General features: G+C 37.5%; 1 protein-coding gene across 4 annotated transcripts in view; it reads right to left on the bottom strand.

Moving 5' to 3' along the window:
• Nucleotides 1-1,354: 1,354 nt before the first annotated feature.
• Nucleotides 1,355-23,759, bottom strand: part of lrch2 (leucine-rich repeats and calponin homology (CH) domain containing 2) — a 151,458-nt gene continuing 129,053 nt past the window's right edge. For all 4 annotated transcript variants that reach the window (XM_072594702.1, XM_072594705.1, XM_072594703.1 and 1 more), the window contains 3 exons: nucleotides 15,039-15,176; nucleotides 11,772-11,849; nucleotides 1,355-8,278 (listed from right to left, as the gene is read on the bottom strand). In XM_072594702.1, the coding sequence (XP_072450803.1) occupies nucleotides 8,159-8,278; nucleotides 11,772-11,849; nucleotides 15,039-15,176 (336 nt within the window). In that variant the 3' untranslated portion in view covers nucleotides 1,355-8,158. The remainder of the gene's footprint in view (nucleotides 8,279-11,771; nucleotides 11,850-15,038; nucleotides 15,177-23,759) is intronic.

Below are 23,759 nucleotides of genomic sequence, written 5' to 3'. Positions count from 1 at the left end.
TGAAATATCGAGTCTGCTTCCTCTCCACAGATGCTGCCAGACCTGCTGAGTTATTTCAACAACCTTTTTTCCGAACACAGATTGCCATTTGTTTCTGTTATTCTTGTCCTGACCTGGACTTTTCAATCCGACAACTTGAGAATCACAATGTAATTGATCTTGGAACCTTCCAGCACGACGGAAGGGCAGCATTGAAGGTAATTGCTGTACTTTGGGGTTTAGCTGTCCAAGTACTTTTGGGAACTTTATGGAGAGCAGGTAAGTGTTTAATAGAGATAAGAGGAGGAATAAGGTGCCTGGTGGGGAACCAAGTTTGTAAGGTGTCATTTGAATGGGCAAGGGGTTAAATGTACAATGTGGGTTTCATGCCAGGTCAGAATGGGGGTTGTTTCATGAGCATTCAGATGTACAGATAACCCGAAGTTAGAACAGGTTTTAATCCATCTTGCGTCTCCAGTATAACTATTCAGATAATTGATTTAGAAAACTACAAAATTTCCAATTTTGACTGTGCTGTAGATTTTTGAGGGTTCCAACTACGGGGTAATTATCCATCAGATATTTAAATGAGTATTTGGAGTGTTGAGATTTAAGGATCTTGTAGCACATCTTTTATTGTACGTTACTGCAACAACCATATTGCAACTGAAGAAGCTAGCCCTCTGATCCATGCTATATTGAATAACTGAGCTTTGTTAACAATATTTTACAATCAAAAACTAAAGTTATGATATTCATTAATCCCAAACCATGCATTTCAGAGATAAGTTATTGGTTAATGAAATTTATTTTAATTTTTAAATTAATGCAAAACCATCCTAAAAATAGTTTAGCCAGGGAATATATTTGCTGTTCCAAAGTACTTTACAAAATATGAGAACATATTTAAGTAATATTATCCATACTCTTCAGACTAGACTTCAACATTGTTTTACCATTATGGTGTTCAGAGGGATCACAATAATGGTACTGTTTTTCTAATATTGAGATATTCGGATACGCAAGCATATGGCAATTGAAAATGTATATCCATTTAATATAACTTCCCTGTATTAATGAGACCAGAGACTAATGTGGGATGACGACAGAGGGAAGAGATTGATGTTTATGGCGGTAATTTATTCTCAGAAAACTGCAGCTACAGCATAGTGAATACTAAATCACAATGTATCATATTGGTGGTGGTAGAATTAGATCCAGGCACCATAACTTTCATCAAGCAAAGTATAATCATAAACCAACAAGAGGATAGAATCCATCTTCGAATCATTTTCAATACTGCTATAACAACCAAAAAGCATCAAAGAAAGACAATTGTCTAAAAAGACAGATTTATTTCTTAAACATGAAAGTTTATGAAACATACTGTACATTATAATATATATACAGTCTCAAGATTGGTCAAAGGAGTCCATGCATGCAAAATGTAATACAAACTATTTACATTTGTAGGCTTCATAAAAGAAAACATATTTGGCAAGTTTAACAAGTGAATTCATGGTACAGACAACTAAAGTTACAGAAATATACAAAATAAAACATTGCATGAAATAATCTGTGGAATTATAGAGAAATAGGACATTTGTAACACTTATTTACATTAGACAATCTTTTGTATTGCAAGAAACAAGTGTCCATACTAAACAGCTTTATGCTTAGTTTGATTTATAACTGCTGCTGAAATGCCATTACTGAATTTTCAATTGCTCAGAATCTGTTTTTAGTTGCAAATAACAAATTTTCCTCTAGTATTCTCAATAAATTAATTTTGTTTGTAAACATTTCATAAACATTTAATTTATATGTACATCTAGTAAGATAATCATAGGGCAAACTGACAAATGAGTCAATACTTCTACATGATCATGGAAGTGCATAACAGAACTGTAGAGTTTGGTGAGTCACTTTGCCTCATTTACCCTTCTGCCATATTTTCTCAGTTGGAACTTCGGTCAACACCACTGTGATCTTGATTAAAACTATTTTGTTATCCATAATTGTAATTATGAACATTGAAAACCTGTTACAAGCAACATTTTTATTTTGCTTTGAAAGTTGGTGAGGTCCTCTGTTTTAAAAAAAATTTTGAAACAGGATTAATTACAAAGAAAAAAGTTGACCTTAAATTTAACGGTACTACAAATCCAGTTTATTATTTGTGCAAAACTTTGTTCCCTAATTGTGTATGAAATAGTCAGAAAAGTGCTCCAGGCTCAGTGAAATGCTTCTTGTAACAAATAAGTTCATTATTCAAATGATACTCCACTGTTTTCACAAAACCAGGTATCTATACAGGAAAATATGCTTATAGATGCATGAATGGTAAAAAGAAAAATCATGACTAAATTAGAGATCCTTCTGCAGTTATTTCACAATCTGTAAACTTCAACATTTTATTAAAAATTAATATAAAGTCCATGCTATTTTGTGAAATAGATCTTACCCATAATTGGATTACATTTTGACAGAACAAAGCTTTATGAATTACATACCCTTCATCTCGACTCATCCCTGACCCCTACTTTCAAAAGTTGATATTTTTATTTTGTAATCAACTTGTTAAGAGGTGTTATCACATGCTGAATATGCTTGGTGACCTGGCCTCCACAGCATTCTGTGGCAATGAATTTCAGATGAGTGTCAGATGTATTACCATTATACCACAAGTGTTCCACATATCCAATATTTGATGCTAAATAATTTCAAGGCTGGACTTAACAGCCAATATCAGTTTGCATCAATAGTTTAAGTCATGTTGACAGTGCATTTCTGGAATGTAAACAAAAAGTCATACTGGGAGATGTAAAGTGACTATAGTTGTTTTGAGCACAGCAGTAAAAATGTTTTACTTGTTCACCAAGAGTTTTGACAGTAGAATTTGTGGAAGGAGGCGTTATATCGTTTAGTGCACACATTTAGAGCAGAGATGAAAGATGGGCCTAACTTGTCTATGAACAGCAAGTCTCTTCTTCAAGAGAGCTAACTTTGCTTCAGTTCAAATATGATTCCTGAAATATTGCTGTATTTTCAGTCTCAATAATATGCTTATGTAGTTCTCCTTCCAATAAGTGAAACTTCCAAACAAAATACTGTACAATAGAGATTTGTTCAAAAAATCTGCAAATACAAGGCCTAAGTTGTATATTGCTAACCAATAACAAGCATTCACAAATGTTATTCATTGTCTATTTGAAATAAATTTAATTTGTAAATTTTCTGCAAATCTAAGCAATTTTTGTTGCATTCTGAAGTATAATATAATTTCATCTAAAAAAGACTTTAAAATGAAATAAATTAAAATTTATATTTCCTGAAGAGTTAAAAAGACTTAAACAAAACTTTATACTAAAAGGTGTAAACAAAATCATATAGCAAATTAAATAGTTGGAATTACAAGTTTAAGCTTAAAAAAAGCCAAAGCACAATTTTAAAAACTATACAAATAAAATTTATGAACAGTTCCATTGATAAAATCAGCCAGCTTCAATATCTGTGTGCTGTATTTACTTCTATTTGCAAAACAATATATTTTCTTTTGGCAAACAAAGGATGCACTGAACTAAAACTGAACATTGTACAGTAGTTAAATGCATTTCATTTTCATCAAGTTACATTTGATTGCATCAAGGTGTCAGCTTATAGGTGATAAAGTTACTACTATTGCTTTTAGCATTTCTTGAACATAATAGTCACTTGTTTAATTGTCACTAGAAGCTGATGGGAATTCTTCCAGACATTCTGGCTTCCAAGTTATGATGACAGAATTTGATGCAGCATCTGCATTTAGTCTACAATAACTTTAACGTCTTGATCAAAGCATCTCATAACCACAGACTGAAGGAAATCCTAATCTACTTGTGCCAAATGGTTTTGTATGTTTTCAATTAATACTACATTAATACTACAAAATGCATTCAAATTATTAACAACTATTTTCTGTGCTGGATTTTAACAGTTGTACTTAAAAATACAAATACAATGGACGTATATTACTGTCCCTTTTATCTTTCTCCTCTTCTTTTTTTGTTTTGTCTTGTCTTACATAAGTTAACACACGATTTTCTATCTAACCTTTCAATAAGCATTTCCAATATAATGACAAAAAATTAAAACTTTTTAATTTCTTTCCTCCACATTCTGGCAGTGGTCTTCAATTTAATGGGCAGTACAAATGGCTCTTTTAAAGTAAAAGGACAACTTTCCAGTAACAACCCAAGATAAAGACCCAAACACAACTTCTGTCACAAATCTTGAGAGAGAAAACCAGACAAAATTCCCAGCAGAGTTGCCCAGATTTTGTGGTGAGTTATGGTGTAGCGACCAAAATCTAATTACTGTAAATTCCGTAGAAAGCTAGCTACCTGACGAAGCAGCAGCAGACCGAAGGCTAGTACTTCCAAATAAACCTGCTGAACTATAACCTGTTGTGGTGTGATTTTTAACAATCAAGAGAAGAGTCTTGTTAAGTACCGACAAACCTTGGTGATCTCCAATTCCCAAAGTACAAGCATAGGGCAAACAGTTGGTTTTCTGCAATCAGTAACTGACGGCTCACCACTTGACCACTCCAGCAAAAGCTTCAATGAGGAGCACAACATAATACAGTACATGTTATTAAATGAGAGCTGCTACAAAGTAAACTCCATGAAGGACAAAGCAATCTGCTTTGACATATTCCCTGTCATTGAATACAATATACACCATCTGCATATTGTGTCTGCATGACACACCATTGATAACATACATTGATGCATTTCCCCAAGTTCACCGTTTCAAACTCTATAACCTCTACTATCAAGACTAGCACTTTAATGCAAATACCATTACCACATTGCGCCATCTTTACTTGGACATGTCACATCGTCTTCACTGTCAACAAGTCAATGTCGTGGAATTCCCTACGTGGAACCATCACAATAAGGATTAATACAGTTCAAACACAAAATTCCAAACCAGCACCTTTACAGGCTAATTTGGAATGAGCAATAAATCCTTCATTGATTCACATTCCTGGCAAACACTCCATGCTGCACTAACATCTCAATACTGCATGCTAGTTTCTGATTTATCCTTAAAGTATTTGTTTGAATTTTCATTTATGTCATTTTATATCAACAAAAATGTCTCTAGGGTTAGATGTTTAGCTATATATTTGGAGGAAGAAGCAAGTATTTTTCTTTCTGAAGAAATTAATCAAATCAGCCCATTGTTCTGAAATAGTAAATGCAGCAATAGCTTAGTTCCTTGGTCCTGGTATCCTGAGGAATATAATGTTGTACCAAGTAATGCAGTACAAGCTCCATTCCTGCTGCTAACAGGTTTTGCAGAGCATATACAGTTTCAAGTTTGAAACTATTTAAAAACTTGGCATCTGGCAGTTATTTGTAGCCCTCTGAATAATGAGGAATGTGCAACAGCGCTATCTGGTTTCTAATGCCAGATTAATACCCATTAGCCAACTATTAACCTTTAAGATATAACTTTGTTAAATATGTAACAGTAGTTTAAAATGGAAACTGGGATTGCACTTGCTTTGTATTGGAGCACATAGAAAGTTGACCAACATAATGAGAACACTTCATTTCTAGAGATCTTATCAGTGAATTAAAATCTTTAGACAATAAATCTTCAAATTAAGAATTCATGATGACCCTCACAGTGCAACCCTTCCACATGTAAATGTTTGCCTCATTAGAAATTAAATCCTGCACTGCTATTTTCCTTGGTTTCAGACTCCATTTTTGGATAATTGTGGCTAACATTGGCATGTTCCCAATCATTTGGTAATTGCTTGGAAAGTAAGAGGCAAAGTAAGGATGTAAGATTTCCCAAAAGTCTATTCGTAAACTTTTTTTTTGGAAGAAGGAACAAAGTTGCATACCTCAATGTGGAGACAAAACTAAAGTTGAGGCACAGTACATTGTGTAGATAGGAGCATAGATTTAGAGAGGGTAATGGAGAAGTGTGAAGCCAGAAGAGTGCACTTTGACTTGAACACAAGTAACAGAACACAAAAATAAAAACATCTTCAAAAAAATGTCTTTTAAAATTAAATTTTGCAAGATGAATCAATAGTCAACTAGTTTTCAGCCACATATTAGAGTCGGTCTCTAAAATCTGGAAACACTAGGCAACTAGGAAGTGAACACCTTCTCAGCAATTTACTCTCGATGATTGATGGACATATTAGTTAGGAGGGCAATTTAATAATGGATAATGGTATAAAGTATTATTTTTCCAAACTAGCATTTTCATACTTTAAATGTATTTAACCCCATTAGTATTCAAAGAAAACACAAGCACCTTTTGGATTTTCTCCCAGTCCTGGTGACTCCTAGTTAGTTTAGCTTGGGCCTTAGGTTTTTGGCTGAAGTCTCGTTAAGGAGCATTTGGATCTAGTAACAGCTTTAAGTCTGATGCACACATGACCAAGGTGTTGGTGAAGAATCATAAGACAAAGTGAAAAGTGAGACATACAAAAGCTTAATAGATACAAAGAGATACTGAACAGTCTTTGTTCACAGGGGAAGGCCAGAACCCTAAACTTTGCCACATTAGGAGATGAAACATTCAGTGAAGGGGAGTTTACAATGAACGGTGAATGATTAGCCACCACTGTGCAGATCAGCATGAAGAGGCTAGTAAATACAGAGGTTCTCCAAAATAAAGAACATGAGCTTTTGCTTAGTGACATGAAACCCAAATATGAGAAAAACATAAATCAGTCTTATGGCCCGCCCATATGTAAGCCCACATTCTATATACATCAACTACATGATATTTTCTTCTCAGAGGAAGGTTGTGAAGTTATCGATAGAAAGATTTTCTACAGGTTGGAATCAGAAATTACTCTGGACGTGAAAGTGGGGACTTTTGACAGATGCCTTTTACAGCCAGTCAGTACTGAAGCATGTTTACTGCCAGCTGTAAGGCCTACTCAAGACTGTGTTACAACTCACTGAATGGCGCTCGTCTAACATTAATATTAAGTCTCACACTAACAGACACTGCTGTCAGATACAATGTAAGGTCCCTTTGCTCAATACCCTGCTGTTGTAGAAATTAGCACAGTAAAGACTTTGCTTGTACATCCAAAGCAGGCAACAAATAATTTTGGCTCGTACAACTCCTCCTACAAAACCGATTTAAAGTTAGTTTTATTAAACTGCTTTTTGATATTTTTCAATATTAAATGAAATACAGTAAATGTCTAATGTAAAGACATTACAGAAGCCTGAAAGGCTTCATTTCCAACTTCTTTTTGTGTCATTAGTAAGTCCTACATCATTTCAGTAAAGATAAAATATTGCAGATGGTGGAAGTCTGAAATAAAACAAAGTTCTGGAAATACTCAAGTCAAGCATCATCAGGTAACAGGTTACAGACCCAAAAGGTTGACTTGGTTTGACTTCACAGTGGCTGTCAGATCCTTTTGAGTATTTCCAGCATTTTCTGTTTTTATTCTAGTCTCTCACAAATCTGGCATACTTCAAAAATTCAAGTAGTCTGAGCTAACAGAAACAGTCATGGAGGTCTTATATTTTAAAAAGGCTCAATGGCACACAATATATAAAAAAAGTATGAACCAGTTGTTGAATCCGACATAGAAAAGCTAATAGCCCTGAGAAAACAATGGCACTAGTGGGCACCAATTAAAGTAAAATTTACTGACCAACTCTTAAACCTAAACTGAAGTCACAAACATAACAGAGCTATAAAAAGAAAGTCATTATACAAAAACCAAAAGATCGCTAAAGCATTGAAAATCTTTTCTCGTGTTAACACAAGGATAAGTTTGATTAGAAGTGAAAGTTTGTCAAGCTAGTGGGAGGGGGAAATAGCCTGAATCCTATGAATAATTAAACAATGTTGTGAGAATGATTTTTCCTCTTAAACCTAGATAGAGGAAGCTTCCTATCTGATGACAGAGATCAGGAAAATTACAAAACATCTTATTCTGAACTTTGTAGCATGGCAGGTGTGGCTTGCTGGATGTAAATACAGTACCTGACAAAACAGATAAACATGGATATTTAATCCAACTGCTGGCTTAAGTAGTGAGAGCTTTTGCATTGGATTTTAAAAGAAAATGGCTTAACTATTATTTCAACAAATACAATAAATTATTTTAACCTTGACTGTCAACCAAGAATGTTAATTACACAGCAGATAATTGCGTGTGTTTAGATGTAGGTAGTTCAAGTAGAGCTTGCACTGTAGAACCCACTTTCACCAGTCCCCTTTCTTCCAATATATGATGAGGAAGACAAAGTTTATCCTGAAATAAGGTAAACAAAGAATTAGATTCAAATAGAAGTTAATTTCACAAGTGTCTGCATGCCAAACGCAAGTCACCTCTCAGGAGATCATGCAGTTGCTCAGGCATTCCCACATCTCACATTTAATTGGTCTAGAATCTTTTTCATTACTACTTGTGTATCCAATAACTTTTAAAACTCATCTTCTTGCTTACTCAGAATTCAAAGCCACAAGTTATATTTACCTGTGAAAACAGAAATTTTAATTTTCACTAAATCTCATTTTTCACGATACATTGTTATTTATTTAGTACTAAAACAATTCTAAAATTAATGAGATGCCTGGCGAATCAATTTAAATGGCATTTATATAGCAATAGAAGAGATGTTAGTCAGAAAAGCACTAGTAGAATCAACAATGTAAAACCTGAAACAAAGTACAGTATAGGAAGCATTTATCTAGTGTAAATAAAAGAAACTTTCTCCAGTCAAGTGTATGCTGGTCATCCTTCATCTCCAAACGATGGGTGTTGAGGGTTAAATGAGGCACAAGAACTATAAGAATCAATAATATTTTCTGATACAAAATGCATAATTTAGAGATTTCTTTTAAATTAAGGGAAATTAGTTTGAAACCATCTTGCCAAAAATACATACTGATAGAGGCAAATTTACCCAGGCGCATAAGATCAAACAGATTCTAATATCACCTTAGAAGTTCATCACTATCTTCAATGAAAAGCACCATTATTCCACAGGAGGAATAATCCACCATGCTAATTTGCATCACAAGATCACCTATGTTCTAGATACACTGCTAACTATGAGTGTAAAAACTGATTTCCATCAATTGATTCATCTAATGTGACTAACTTACCAACCAAATGACAAAATTCATAAATTAATCTGATTAATTTATATCCAAATTAATCATGGGTCCGTCAAATAGTGATTCACATGTCAGTTAGTGCTGAACTATAATGACAGAGCCAAACTGCCTCTGTAACCTCCATAATTTATTGTCATTTAACCAGATCTACTAGATTTGCATACTTAATGTACAGACGTAATTGATTTTAATTATTAAATCGATTAAGAGTTATTAGTTCATGACCTTAGCAGTTTTGCTGCTACTTTTGGGATTTATCAAGAAGGGCCAATTGACTCCCTCCACACACTCCAACAACAGGTTGGAACTCAGAGTGCTAACATAATTTCATAAGTGAGCAGAATACTTCAAACTAAACATCAGTATCATATTCTTGCTGGTAGAGTGGGCAGCAAATCCAGTTCCCCGTTGTGGAACTGAGCAAGAGTCATGGGTTCATTTGACATTCAATTCCATTATTGACGATCTCTACTGAGTTCAACCAAACTTTCCCATGAGATATTTGAAGAAATCTCCTTAGCATAACAAAATTGTTTTTGCAGCAGAGCATGTTGCTCAAAATAATTTTCCCACATAAGTACGGTCTAACTAAGTTTTATTTATTAGCTTGGATAACATAGCCTGCCATTTCCTCAACAATGACTGAAGAAAGCTTTATTCTCGCTTGAAATGTTACTCTTGGATTGTCTTAGTTACTTCTTGAATTAGCTATTGAGCTATACCACGGGAAGTATGATAACCTTTGAAAATGACCATCCTGGTAACCTAGTTATGTACTTTGTAATTGATTGAATCACTTCATTTAGTGCACCTGTTATGAATGGTTTATAATCACCTGAATATATCATCTACCTCATGCATCATGTCTTTGCTGTTCTCTCTATATTGCCAGAGCTTTCTAAATATCAGGTGAAATTGAACGCTCAAGCGACAAGCTGATGCCAATTATAAACAAATTTATCAAAATTAATTTGCCTGGGTCTAAGTCACACCTACTCTCGACAGGTGTAATAAAATTTCTGAACGGGTTGATTAGAAAAAAGCAAAATTAACTTGCAGCCTCCCAACCAAATCTATAATGGACCTCAAAATGCAGTAGCTTAAAAATGTGTTGCTGGAAAAGCGCAGCAGGCCATGCAGCATCAAAGGAACAGGAGAATCGACGTTTCGGGCATAAGCCCTTCTTCATGCCCGAAACGTCGATTCTCCTGCTCCTTGGATGCTGCCTGACCTGCTGCGCCTTTCCAGCAACACATTTTTAAGCTCTGATCTCCAGCATCTGCAGTCCTCACTTTCTCCTCAAAGTGCAGTAGAAAATTCAGATCATAAGAAATCCTGCAGTTTCTACATGTAGTACAATAATCAGTAAAAAAGTAGATAAACAAAATCTTACTACAGAATTAATGCTACTTTTGTAATTTTTAAGAAAATAATTACACCATCTATTCTCAGGAAGTAGCCTTCCCGTTGTTTGCTTTTGGATTCAGAAGATTGCAGAGTTTATATATTCTAAAGATAATGTAAATATATCAAACAAAGGCAATGCGTCAGGAGCTAGCCGAATGTAGAAAAATGCTGCAAGGGGCACTAGTCAAAACTACTGGTGGTTTCTGGAAGTAATAAAAACAAAAACATGTTGAACTGATACAGCTGTGTGATAACTCTTGAATAACTGTCATCTGTCCAAATGAAGAATTTTACTGGCAGACTGACAGCTCATTCCAGAACTATGCCACTGGAGGCTCATACCATTGGGACTTAAGATCTCGAAGAACGAGTCGGCAGGTCAGCCCACTGAGCCTCAATATGATTATACCTAGTAAGACTGTGGCCTTAACTCAACAATCTTTTCTTGCCTGATCTCATAATCCTCACCATTCTTGCAGATCAAAAATTTGCCTAACTTAACCTTGAACACATTCAATGACCCAGCCTTGACTGCTTTATGGAAAGAAAATCCCCAAAACCTACAACTCTCAAAGAAAAACTGCCTCATCTGCCCTCTTTAGTTCTACATTCCATCATGAGAAAAACAAGTTCTCAGTATCCACTCTAATAAGCTCCTTTATTAGAGTATCAGTTCAACATGTTTTACTCTTGTACGTTTCGATAAGATCTTGTTTTTCTTAAACTCAAGGAATATAGGCTCAACCATTTCTCGTAAAACAAGCCAACCTTTCATCCCATGATTAAACCTGTGGAAACTACTCTGGATCGCTTCCATTGCGAATACATCTTCAAGTATGTGGATGGAAAAATACACAATACTTGAAGTGTAGTCTCTCTAAAGCCCTGCGCAGTTGTCTATTTTTAAACTCCACTGCTCACAATAAATTCCAAAATTGTAAGCCAGAATGTCTGAAACAACTGTGAAAGAATACCAAAATGTCTTAAGTTGATTTTACAATACTGGAAATAACTCATCATGGAACGCATAACTGTATTAGGAAAACTGTAGACCTTTCCCCTTATGAGGTGTGATTGAATAAAACCCCTCTCAAACCTCAATCTGTGGTAAAGCATTCCAATTTCAAATTCAGGCAGTGAGTGTTAATTTCCAAGCTTTCAAACAGCATTTTTACAGTGTTATGTGGCTTGTACCACACAAATACACTATATATTACCTCTGGAACCCCCAATTTTCTGCAAGCTTCGAGAAAATTTTCAACATTCCTTCTGCACTTTGCCATACTCAGTTTAGGCTAGAAAGTAAAGAAAATTAGGTCATTTCATTGCATATCTTTTATTTCCATAAAATATGTACAAGGCTGCATTAACATAACCATTACAATTTGGTACATGTTAATTGACTAATCAATTTAAAGCATCTGAGACAAAAAGAAACTCTCTGGTAAGAAAATTTAGAACACTCATTCTTTACTATTTTGCTGGCAGATCATAAATTCAACATCCACTCTGGAAACTCCGCAAACAATGTAGACCAAGGAGTGGCTCTTGTATGCAGAGGAATCATCCAAATCTACACAATGAAAGCTCCATAGGTCTTACATTTTAAGATGATGATCTCTAATTCTTCTGAACTCCAATCAATACACACATTACCCATTCATACTTTCCTCATCTGATACAGGCTTCAATCCCAGAATGAGATGAACCTTCTTTGTCCTGTTTTTAACTTAATGAAGTTTATGAATGCATAGAAGTTCTTCCTTTCTCTTCGCTTTTTTTTCATCAGAGTCATTGGACTCCATATATTAACTCTGTCTTTTTGACAGATCTTTCCAGACCTGCTGTTTCTCCAGAACTGTTTTTGTTTCAGATTTCCAGCATCTGCAGTTGTGATTTTTAAGCATTCCCTAGTTTGCACACAACAGGATTAACTTACTTTTGAAATTAAGTTTCAGGTCACTTGTTAGATGAACAGAAAATTGATGCAAATGTTAAGATTCAGTCTTCATTTATCAGTCTAGATAATAATCATACATGTTTTTACCTGTATTTTCATTCTCTTAGAAAAAGGAAAATTACTCAATACTCAAAAAGTGATAACAACTGCAGCCACCCACGCTATTCTGACTGCATCACCTTCCCATGATTACTGTTCTCAGTATGGTAGATGTTGTACAATGGTAAATTTGATGTCTTTCTGATACTATTTGCAACACAGTAATGATTTACTAATCGACATGCTGTAATTTCTAAGAATTGAATGATTAGCAAAAATAATTTGGCATTTTGTAAATCGCAACATAGCAGAGCAATAAATTTCAAATATTATTCGCAGAAAAATGCTTGTTATGAACTGCCAGTTTTTAAAAACATAATAAAAAAAGTTTCATCTTCTTCAGGAAAATTATATTTGATCAGTTAACAAAAGTTTAATATCTTGTCTTTTGTCCATTTTTACTACAATTTAATAAAAGGTATTTTGCAAACATTTGACAAAACATGCCAATTTGGAAAGTAGAGAGGAAATGAATTTAGCAGGGATAGCAGCATGAAGTCCACCTCAACTACTGCAGGAAGACAGGCCCTATCCATGGCCATTTCGCCAACTGGCCTGCCCTCCTCAAACTTGAATATATTTCACATCTCAGAACTTTTGAGTGTAATTTTGTGCAATCTGATTTAACTTAAGCGACTTGGATGAACATGAGAGCCAAATAGCCTGACAAAGGTTCACCAACGCCAAATTTGAACTGTTTCTTTCTGAAGCCAAAACAGTATGTTTAATATTTTCTATTTTAGTCCAAAATCTCCAATACTTTGTTTTTGTTCCTATTGATTTAAGATGATTGGCAGAACTAGTGGCAACATGAGCAAAAATCTTTTATGAAGAGAGTGGTTAAGGTGTGACATGCATTGCCTGAGATTGCAGTGAAGGTAGAATCAATAGTGTCATTCAAAGCAAACATTGTAAAAGTTATTGGAAGAGAAAAGTTTTGCATTGTTGTAGGAAAAGGAGAGATATGGGTGGAGGGGAGTTGCATAAACAAAGTGCTATCACAGACATGAGAGTCACCTTCTGTACTGTTATTAATCTATGCTTTGAATTCTATGAGTTTCGTGGCATATTATGCCATTTCTTTTGATTTTATCCCTCCCAGAAATCTTTTGCAATAATGAGACCTGTTACCCAATGTAATTCAAGCTCAAGTATCCAAACACAGACAACTACTGTAATCCTAGATGTTTAAAGCACAGAAAGTCACTTAGCCAATTATGTCCATGCTGGTGAATAAAACCTACCTAATCTAATACCATTTTCCTGCACTTAGCCTTACAGTCTGTGGTAATACAAGTGAGTATTTAAATACTGCGTAAATGTTCTGAGTGTTTTAACCACTTTTTCAGGTAGTGAGTTCAAGACTCCCATTACACTCCTCATAGCCGCCTTCTTACTTAAAATCTGTCTCTCCTGATTATTGACCCCTCTACTATTGTAAAACGTGCCTTCCATCTGTCCTCCTCCTAATCTTATATTTCTCTATCAGAATCCATCTTAACTTTCGATGCTCCAAGGAAAACAACCTCATCTGTCCAGACTTTCCTCACTGGTCTTCCCTCCAGCCCAGGCAGCATCCTAGTAAATCTGCTCTGCATCCTCTCAACTGCTCTCCTGAGATTTCACGCTTTGACTTTGTTTAGCAGCCCCACCACCTATCTGCTTGCTTCTGGGACCTCTCCACTCCTGCTCGTCTTTATAATCTCACTGTTGCTGTTCCCAGAGTACCACACACATTCACCTCTCAACTGTCTGCTTCACTACAAGGGTTTCACTTCACCCACTCTCTCCAACTTCCATTATAAAACCTGTGTTTTGTAACAATGCCATCAACCAATTAGCTCATTTCTGGCAAACATCACAACCATTACTCTTACCTATTTGTGGTTGTGTACAGTATTTTAAATTCAATGATCAAATAAGTACTTAGGTACCCTAGACCAAGAATAAGGTGAAAGGGTTGTGAAACGGAGAATAAATACCAAAGCTAGTTAATGCAATCAATTTTTATGGAGCTATTCTTCCACGGTCAGATTTGGAAAAGGTTTAAGAAACCTTTCAATGAGTATGAATGCGTTTCTTCACATGATATACTTTAAAAAACAAGGTGTGCTCACATACGTTCGAGACATAACAGGGAGCTTAAAGCCATATAGTTAAATACAGCTAATGTTATGCAAAAGTGTTAGATCAAAACTGAACTACAACAATTATACTCAAGATTTTTTAACCAAAATTCTGTTGATTGTATCAATTTTTAGGGTTTTCCATTAGATAATTCTGCTATCTATCTAGATAACTTTATACACCCACAGTAGTTTCTAAATGATTCTGAAAAAACAGCATACTTAAAAAGTCAAATTTCATTAGAATCAGGAGAGACCTTTCTTAAAAACAGTATATATTTTACTGTAAGTGAACTTACCACTGCTGGTGATGGGACGTGGATGCTCGCCACTGATCGTGGCCGAATATGATTGGCAAGATGACAAAGTACCACCCCATCCATTAATGCTGCACCTACATCTTCTGGTAAAATAACCTTTAATCTTAATTCAAGGTTCTATTTAAGAGGAGAAAAAGGTTTATTTAATCTCACTAAAAGCAATGGTCTAAAACAAAAGATTACAGATTTTCACTAGTTTATCCAAATTTTTGTAACATACCATATCATACATGTTGTTCACACATACAGCACTAACTGGGAAAGTGAAGTATAGCTGCATTTTTCACTTGCTAACCCAAAAGAAAACCCTTCCCTTTCCCAAGACTTTAAACAATTTCTCAGACAGTGCAAAAGGCAACCCATTCTTACACAGCTAACACACTTGCAAGATATGGAGAATGAGGAGGAAAAAAATTATGTGCATAGAAGAAACATATTCAGTGTTGAGACATCCTTTGAATTATTGGTGACAAATCTATTCTACTATTTACCACAAACAGACGATTGGGAAAATAATAGGTATTTTTGTTACTGTTTTATCTTGCATTGGGAATTTTAGGAATTCTATTTTCCTTATGGAGCCTTATATTGAGCGAAGTACAAATCTAAAGTTAACCTACTTCAAAAGTTGCTTTGTTTTATATATTAGAAATGTCTGGATAGTTTTTGTTTAAAAACCTGTCTTTGTTTGGTCCAGAAATTGTTTGGGTGAAATTAATTATGGGAACTATAGATTTCACCCTGCTGTGAATCTATAGTATCTAGAAAGCATTATGATAATCTATCATAGGATAACCAGGTAGAAAGGGTTCAGTTCTGAGCACATGGGTGCTATAATGTTAAGCATGGATAATGATAATTCAGCTTACATTACAAACTAATGTAAAATATACACTGTCGATCAGAATAAGTGATAATAGCTAACAAAAATTAACATACTTTTCATAAACTGTAAGTCATTAGAGAGGTTCTATGCTCTCCCAGCTGTTTAGGATATCTATTTCTCACCAACAACACAAAAAGATAAGTGAACTTTAGCATGGAATACATTTTTTGTTTGAAGGTGAGCATAGACACTGCATTTGGAGTAAGGCAACTAGCCCTGATTGCCCAGGCATTGGAGGTTCAGCAGCAGGTCAAGTCCTTGGTACAGTGCTACATCTTCAGCTCGGAAACAACTACAAATCCATTATGAAAATTGAGGAGTAAATCAAAAAATACCACAATTACAAAAACTGAGAAAAGAAAGTAAATGAGAGGAAACAGTGCAGCATGAGCTGAGAATATCTGAATACTGAGCAATTTGTGCAACTCCACCAAAATGAGGAAAATCATAAAATTAATACACAGGTCAGCAGCCAAAAGAACAAAGTTGATCGCATCTTGAGCGAATTTTGTGAATGAGTAGATTAACAGCATAACAAAACAGATGTGGGGCCCCTGTATTAATCACTAGCGAAGTGGAGAAAATGTTATCTCACATTAATCATCTTATATTGCTTCAGTCCACAATGATCCACTTGCTTGTGATTTTTTCAGCAAAATTCTCCCTAATTAAGTAAAACAAATACAAATGTGTGATACTATCCAACTCAAAGTAGCCCATTTTTTCTGGATGAGATGCTAATCATTCAGTCACTCCACCACCAACCCTCAGAAGCAGCAGTGTGCACTATCCACAAGATGCACTGCAGAAATTCACCAAACATCCTTAGATAGCACCTTCTAATTCAGTGACCACTACCATCTGGAAGGGCAATGGCAACAGATTCACGAGAATGTTACAATCTGCAAGTTCCTCTCCAAGCCATTCCCCAATCTGACTTTGAAATATATTGCTGTGCCTTCACTGTCACTGGGTTGAAATCCTGAAACTCCCTCCCTAACATCACTTTAAGTCCACTTACAACAGCTCAAGAAAGAATCATATTAACATCTTCTCAAAGGCAACTAGAGACAGGCAATAAAAACTGGTCCAGCCAGTGACACCCACATTCCATGAATGCATTCAAATAAAAAAAAAATCACTAATTCAAATGCACTGCAAGCTTGATTTGTTTCAATCCATTTTTAAAAGTACTGTAAAGCCAACCCCATCTCTAAACCGGCCACACTAATCACCATTGATGTTTCCAGTCAACCTGCTTTTTCGATGCTGCCTTCCAGAGGACTCTAAAATTGAATTGGCTACTGATAAGCATGGTTTTCGAAGCTTTGGAATACAGTTCTTAAAAAGTATATTCAATAAGCTGACTAGTGTAACTGCTTCATTTCTTATCAGAATGCTACAATTATTGTACAATTGAGCTGCTACTCTTGACCCAAGTCCATCATTTTGATTTCTACTTTCACTCCTTACCCCATCTACACCACTACCTCCCTTTTTTCCCTTTTGTTTTTTCCATTGTCAGGCACTTGCTGTCTTAAATCCCCTCAGCACTGACTATTCTCCTGTTGCAATCCCAAGCTTGACTCAAACTTTTTTATGGTTCAACAACCCCTGGAGAACTCATTTACGATACCTGAACATTGTTCCTTCCTGTCCTCTTGCTAACCTACTCTGCCTAGTGCACCCAAAGCTGAAAGATATGTTGCTGGAAAAGCGCAGGTCAGGCAGCATCCAAAGAGCAGGAGAATCGACGTTTTGGGCATAAGCCCTTCTTCAGGAAACCCAAAGGACAAATTCTGCTGGTCTGAACCTCTCCTCCAGTGCTAACCTTGAGGACTCTGTCAGCAAATCAGATTCTAAAGATTCTCTTCTACATCCACCTCTGGAATGCTCGTCTAATTGTGAACATGGCTCTGCCATTCTTGAGCTTTGATGTGGAAATGCCAGGGTTGGACTGGGGTGCACAAGGTCAGAAATCATATGACACCAGGTTATTGTCCAACAGGTTTATTTGAAATCACAAGCTTCCAAAGTGCTGCCCCTTCATCAGGTGATTCTTGAGCTTAAAGGCAGATGATTTGATTGGCTCTGATAGATACATGGCTGTGAAATGCTGACTACTTTGCGCTAAAATAGGCCTTGCTACGGCAAGTTGTCAATATTCTGCCTCTCCAAGCCAGGTTCCATTCCACCCTTATTCAACTGTTTGTGTGGAGTTTGCATGTTCTCCCCATGTTTGCGTGGGTTTCTCCAGGTGCACTGGTTTCCTCCGCATGCTCCAGGTTCCTCCCACAAAGATGTGCATGTTGGGTGGATTGGCCACGCTAGATTTGCCACAGTATCCAGGCTGTGCAGGTTAGGTGGGTTATCCATGGGAAATGCAGGGTTACAGGGATAGGATAGGTGTAGGGGGTAGGGAGCTGGGCATAAGAGTACTATTTCGCTCCCTGTAGTGGTGATGCGTGAAACACCTTGATCTGTCCTCCTACTCATGTGGCATTTTCTCCTCCCTTAGGCATCTCACTTTGTTCTAGTCCTCTTTCATTTCATATCCTGTTCTCTGACGACTCAAGAATCAGTAAAAGAACAATGGAGTTTTTTCACCACTTTTCACCAGCCTGTGCACTCAACCTCTTCTTCATCTCAATTCATCGGAATATCTCTTCTGAGTTCACTGTCCTTTATTATTGCTTAGCGTCTCTGTATCAAATCCTGAACCCTCACAACCAACCCCTTGTCATGTCACTGTGATGTGGTCTCCTGCATCAAACACCAATAGTAGCACGCTATGGCCTATGCGCTGCCCTGTTAGCTCATGGAGCATATGCCATTAAGATTGGGTTCTCATTGACTCAGATGTCAAGTTTATCATTACACTAACTATTTACGTTGCTGTAATATCAACCCACTCGCAGCTGGACTGCAGCAATTTGAGAAGCACTCACCACCATTTTCTCAAGGGCAATGAGGGACTGGCAATAAATGCTGGCCAGCCAGCAATACCCACATCCCACAAATGAGAGTCAACCCAAGGAAAGTAATGGGCCCGGATGGAGTCCCTGGCCATGCACTAATATCCTGCGTGGACCAGCTGACAGAAGTATTTAGTGACATCCTCAACCACTCCTTCCTACAAACCGAAGTCCCTACCTGCTTCAAGACGACTACCATCATCCCCATACCAAAGAAAGCACATGCAATGTACCTTAATGACTACTGTCCCGTGGCTCTGACCCCCATAATTATGAAGTGCTTCAAGAGGCTGGTCATGGCCCACATTAACTCTGGTCTCCCAGCCTGCCACGTAACAGGTCCACAACAGATGCCATTTTCCTAGCCCTGCACTCATTCCTGAAACATCTGGACAATGAGAACAGCTATGTCAGACTCCTACTTATTGACTACGGCTCCACCTTCAACACCATTATCCCTTCCAGACCGATGTCAAAGCTCAGAGATCTAGGTCTCTTACCCGCTTTCTGCAACTGGATCCTCAGCTTCCTGACCCATAGACTACAATCAGTGAAGATGGACGACTGCAACTCCTCCACAATAACAATCAGCAATGCAGCCACCCCCCGGATGCATTCTCAGCCTCCTACTGTACTCACTGTACAGCCATAACTGTGTAGCCAAACTCTGAATGAATGCCACCTACAAGTCTGCTGATAGCCACCACCATGGTAGGACTAATATCAAATGACGAGTCATAATACAAAATACAATATACAATACAGAAGGCTTGGTGTCATGGTTCAATGATAACAACCTCTATCTCAATATCAGCAAAATGAAAGATCTGATCATTGAGTTCAGAAACAAAGGAGAACATGACTCCATCTACATCAACTGAGTGGAGGCTGAGAGCATCAAGTTCCTCGGAGTGACGATAACTAACCACCTGCCCTGGACATTCCACATAGATGAGATGGCCAAGGCGGCACAACAACACCTCTACTTCCTCAGATGGCTTAGAAAATGTGGTACCTCTATAAGGGCCCTCACTAACCTTTACAGATGTACCACATAAAGCATACTACCCAGGTGTATAAAGGCAACTGCTCTGTCTAAGACTCTAAGAAACTACAGAAAGTCGTGTGCACAGCCTAGGCCATCACAGAAACCAACCTTCCAGCCAAGGACTCCATTTACACTTCTCATTGCCATGGAAAGGCAGCCAACATCATCAAAGACTCCTCCCACCCCAGTAATGATCTCCTACAACTTCTTCCTTTTGGCAAGAGATACACAAGCTTGAACACATGCACCAACAGGTTCAAGAACAGCTTCTTCCCTGCCATTAGTAGAATGATGAATAGAATCGCTTATAATGGTGCTCTTGTTAATGTTGATCTTGTTTCATACACCTCCTGTGCAGTGCAGCTTGTGTGCCTCACTCTAAGCGTCCTAGATGTCCTTGCTTACTATGAATTGCTCACAAAGATTTTCACTGTACTTAGGTTCACACGATTACAATAAATCAAAGCAAATGAATAAAAAAAACACAAGTATACAGTATGGGTTCTATGCTTACCAAAATTTCAATAAATTCCATTCACAAGACTGACTCAACACACGACATTCCACTACACTGATAATGTGACTGAAGTTATCTAAATACTGAATCCTCACATGTTACACACCTGTCTTCAAAGCAGACTGCCTGTCTCGATTGGAACCTACAGAATTACACAACATCTATCACAGATAATGTCGTAATTGACTACTTTGTTGTATCACTCTTTACACACAACCTTCATCACCCATTTTTCTGTATCAACTCCTGGGGAAAACGAACCTGACCCAATGTGAGGTATCAGCATATTCAATGACAGGAATGAAGAGGTTTGAGATGGATGCATAGTTAGTAAGGACAGAGGATTTTCTTTTCAGGAAAGGATGGTTGGTGAGTGATTTAAGTCACTACTTAAGTCTAAACCTAACACACTGTACGCCTTCTTAACAGCACTATCAACCTGGGTGGCAACTTTCAGGGATCTATGTACGTGGACATTAAGATCTCTCAGCACATCCACACTACCCTACGCCTACGTCCAAGTAATTTATAAAAATGACAAACAGCAGTGGTCCCAAAACAGATCCTTGTGGCATATCACTAGTAACTGGACTCCAGGCTGAATATTTTCCATCAAACATCACTCACTGCCGGTTTCTATTCCAAACTGCTAAATCGCCCTTAATCCCATGCTTCCACATTTTCTCCAAAAGCTTACCATGTGGAACCTTATCAAAGGCCTTACTGAAGTCCATGTACACCACATCAACTGCCCTACCCTCAAAAACATTTGGTCACCTTCTCAAGAAACTCCATGAGGTTTGTGAGACATGACCTCCCTTGACGAATCCATGTTGACTATGTGCAACAAATTATTGCTCGTAAGATGATTATAAATCCTCTCTGTTATAATCCCTTCCTAAACTTTTCCTACCACAGACATAAGGCTCACTGGTCTATAATTACCTGGGTCATCTTTACTGCCCTTCTTGAACAAGGCCACAACATTTGCAATCCTCCAGTCCTCTGGTAGCAAACCTGTAGACAATGACAACTCAAAGATCAAAGCCAAAGGCTCCAACACTTCCTCCCTAGCTTCCCAGAGAATCCCTGGATAAATCCCATCTGGCCTAGGGGAGTTGTCTACTTTCAACCCTTCTAGAATTGATAATACCTCTTCCTCACAAACCTCGATCCTTTCCAGCCTAATATATGATCTCATTCTTCTCCTTTACAATATTCTCCCTTTCCTGAGTGCAAACAGATGAGAAATATTCGTTTAGCACCTCTCTGATCTCCACAGAGTCCACACACAACTTCTCATTTCTGTCTTTGACTGGCCCTATTCCTACCCTAGTCATCCTTTTATTCCTCACATAGCTATAGAATGCCTTAGGTGTCTCCTTTCGTCTACTTGCTAAAGACTGCTCATGTTCTCTCTTTGCTCTTAACTCTCTCTTTAAATCCTTCCTAGCTAATCTGTAACTCTCCATCACCGCATCTGAACCATCTCGTCTCATCATCACATAGGCCTCCTTCTTCCGCTTAACAAGAGTTGCAATTTCTGTAGTCAACCACGGTTCCCTTACCTTATCACTTCCTCCCTGCCTGACAGGGACATACCAATCAAGGACACGCAATACTGTTCCTTAAACCAGCTCCACATTCCGATTGACACCATCCCCTGCATTTTGCTACCCCATTCTAAGCATACCAAGTCTTGCCTAATCACATTATAATTGCCCTTCCCCCATCTATAACTCTTGCCCTGTGGCATGTACCTACCCCTTTCTTTCGCTAAACTAAACGTAACCGAATTATGGTCACTTTCTGCAAAGTGTTCACCTACCATTAAATCAAACACCTGGCCTGGTTCATTACCAAGCATCAGATCCAGTGTGACCTTCCCTCTTGTCAGCCCTTCGACATACTGTGTCAGGAATCCCCCCCTGGACACATTGGACAAAAACTGATCCTTCTGACATACTAGAGTTTTAGCATTTCCAGTCAATGTTGGGAAGTTAAAGGCCCCCATAATGACCGCCCTGTTTCTTTCTCTTCTACCCAGAATTGTTTTGCCAATCCTCTCCTCCACATACCTGGAACTCTGCAGAGGCCTATAAAAAACTACCAACATGTGACCTCTCCTCTCCTGTTTCCAAGCTCAGCCCATACTATCTCAGTAAACGAGTCCTCATCAAAAGTTCTTTCAGCCACCATTATACTGTCCTTGACTAACAAGGCTACACTTCCCCCCCCCCCCCCCCCCACCCTCTTTTACCGCCTTCCCTGTTCTTAATGAAATATCTAAACCCTGGAACGTGCAACATCCATTCCTGACCCTGCTATATCCATGGTCTCCAAACTAGTCACAACATATTCCAGATGAACACATCCAATGAGTTCCCAGTTCCAAAAATGGCATGGTAGCTCAAGTCACTGTTGTGCATCCGTAAGGCAGAAACTAAGTGGATCACACTTTTAGGCTAACATGCACAATGCAGTTTAGAAGTGCACAGGCAGGGAGAAAATGGAAGACCACCATGCAATCTAAGAGAAAGCATGTGTGATATAGATGTTAATATATACTATTGCTATTTAAGAAGTTGGATTTTTGAAGTAGAAGCAGATGAATGTTGGTTTAATTTCTGAGAATGCAATTTTTTGTTTGAAGAAAGGTCGAAAAGTAAATAAGAACAGTGACTTAATTGTGCAAAGAATAGGATTCGGTTTAGAGCTAGCAGGATAGGGTGCATCTCCAGAAGGGGGTCAATCCTATGAATACACATTGAAGAAACTAGGCTAGTGTTGTCTAGAGTCTTGAAGGAAAAGAGGTAATCTCATTGAAATCTACTCAGTACTGAAAGGAACAGACAGGCTAGATGCAGTTATTTACCCTGGTTGGGAAGTCTAGAATAGGGGAATTCAAAATATGGTGATGCCACTTAGGAAAGAGATAAGAAGAATTTCCTTTTACTCAGAAGTCTGTGAATGTTTGAGATTCTCTATCCTAGAGAATTATGGAAATTCAGTATTTTTACAAGAGATTTTGAGATTTCTAAATACCAGTGACATAAATACACCTGGGGATATCTGGGGAAAAGATCAGCCATGTCATACTGAAAGCAGAGCAGGTTTCAGAATTCTCTTGCAACAAAACAATTGAGAGGAATAGATTTCCTTGTTCTGGACACTGATTGCTTGGGTGTTTTGCTCTCCCTGTCTAATTTCTTTTCTTTTGATCAAGCCTTGACGATGTTGCTTATCAGCTGTCCTGGCCGCAACCTGCACATTC

Source organism: Chiloscyllium punctatum, chromosome 25, assembly GCF_047496795.1.
Source record: "Chiloscyllium punctatum isolate Juve2018m chromosome 25, sChiPun1.3, whole genome shotgun sequence".
Lineage (NCBI taxonomy): Eukaryota > Metazoa > Chordata > Chondrichthyes > Orectolobiformes > Hemiscylliidae > Chiloscyllium > Chiloscyllium punctatum.
Note: the sequence above shows the minus strand (reverse complement) of the source record. Positions and strands in the feature narration are given on the sequence as shown.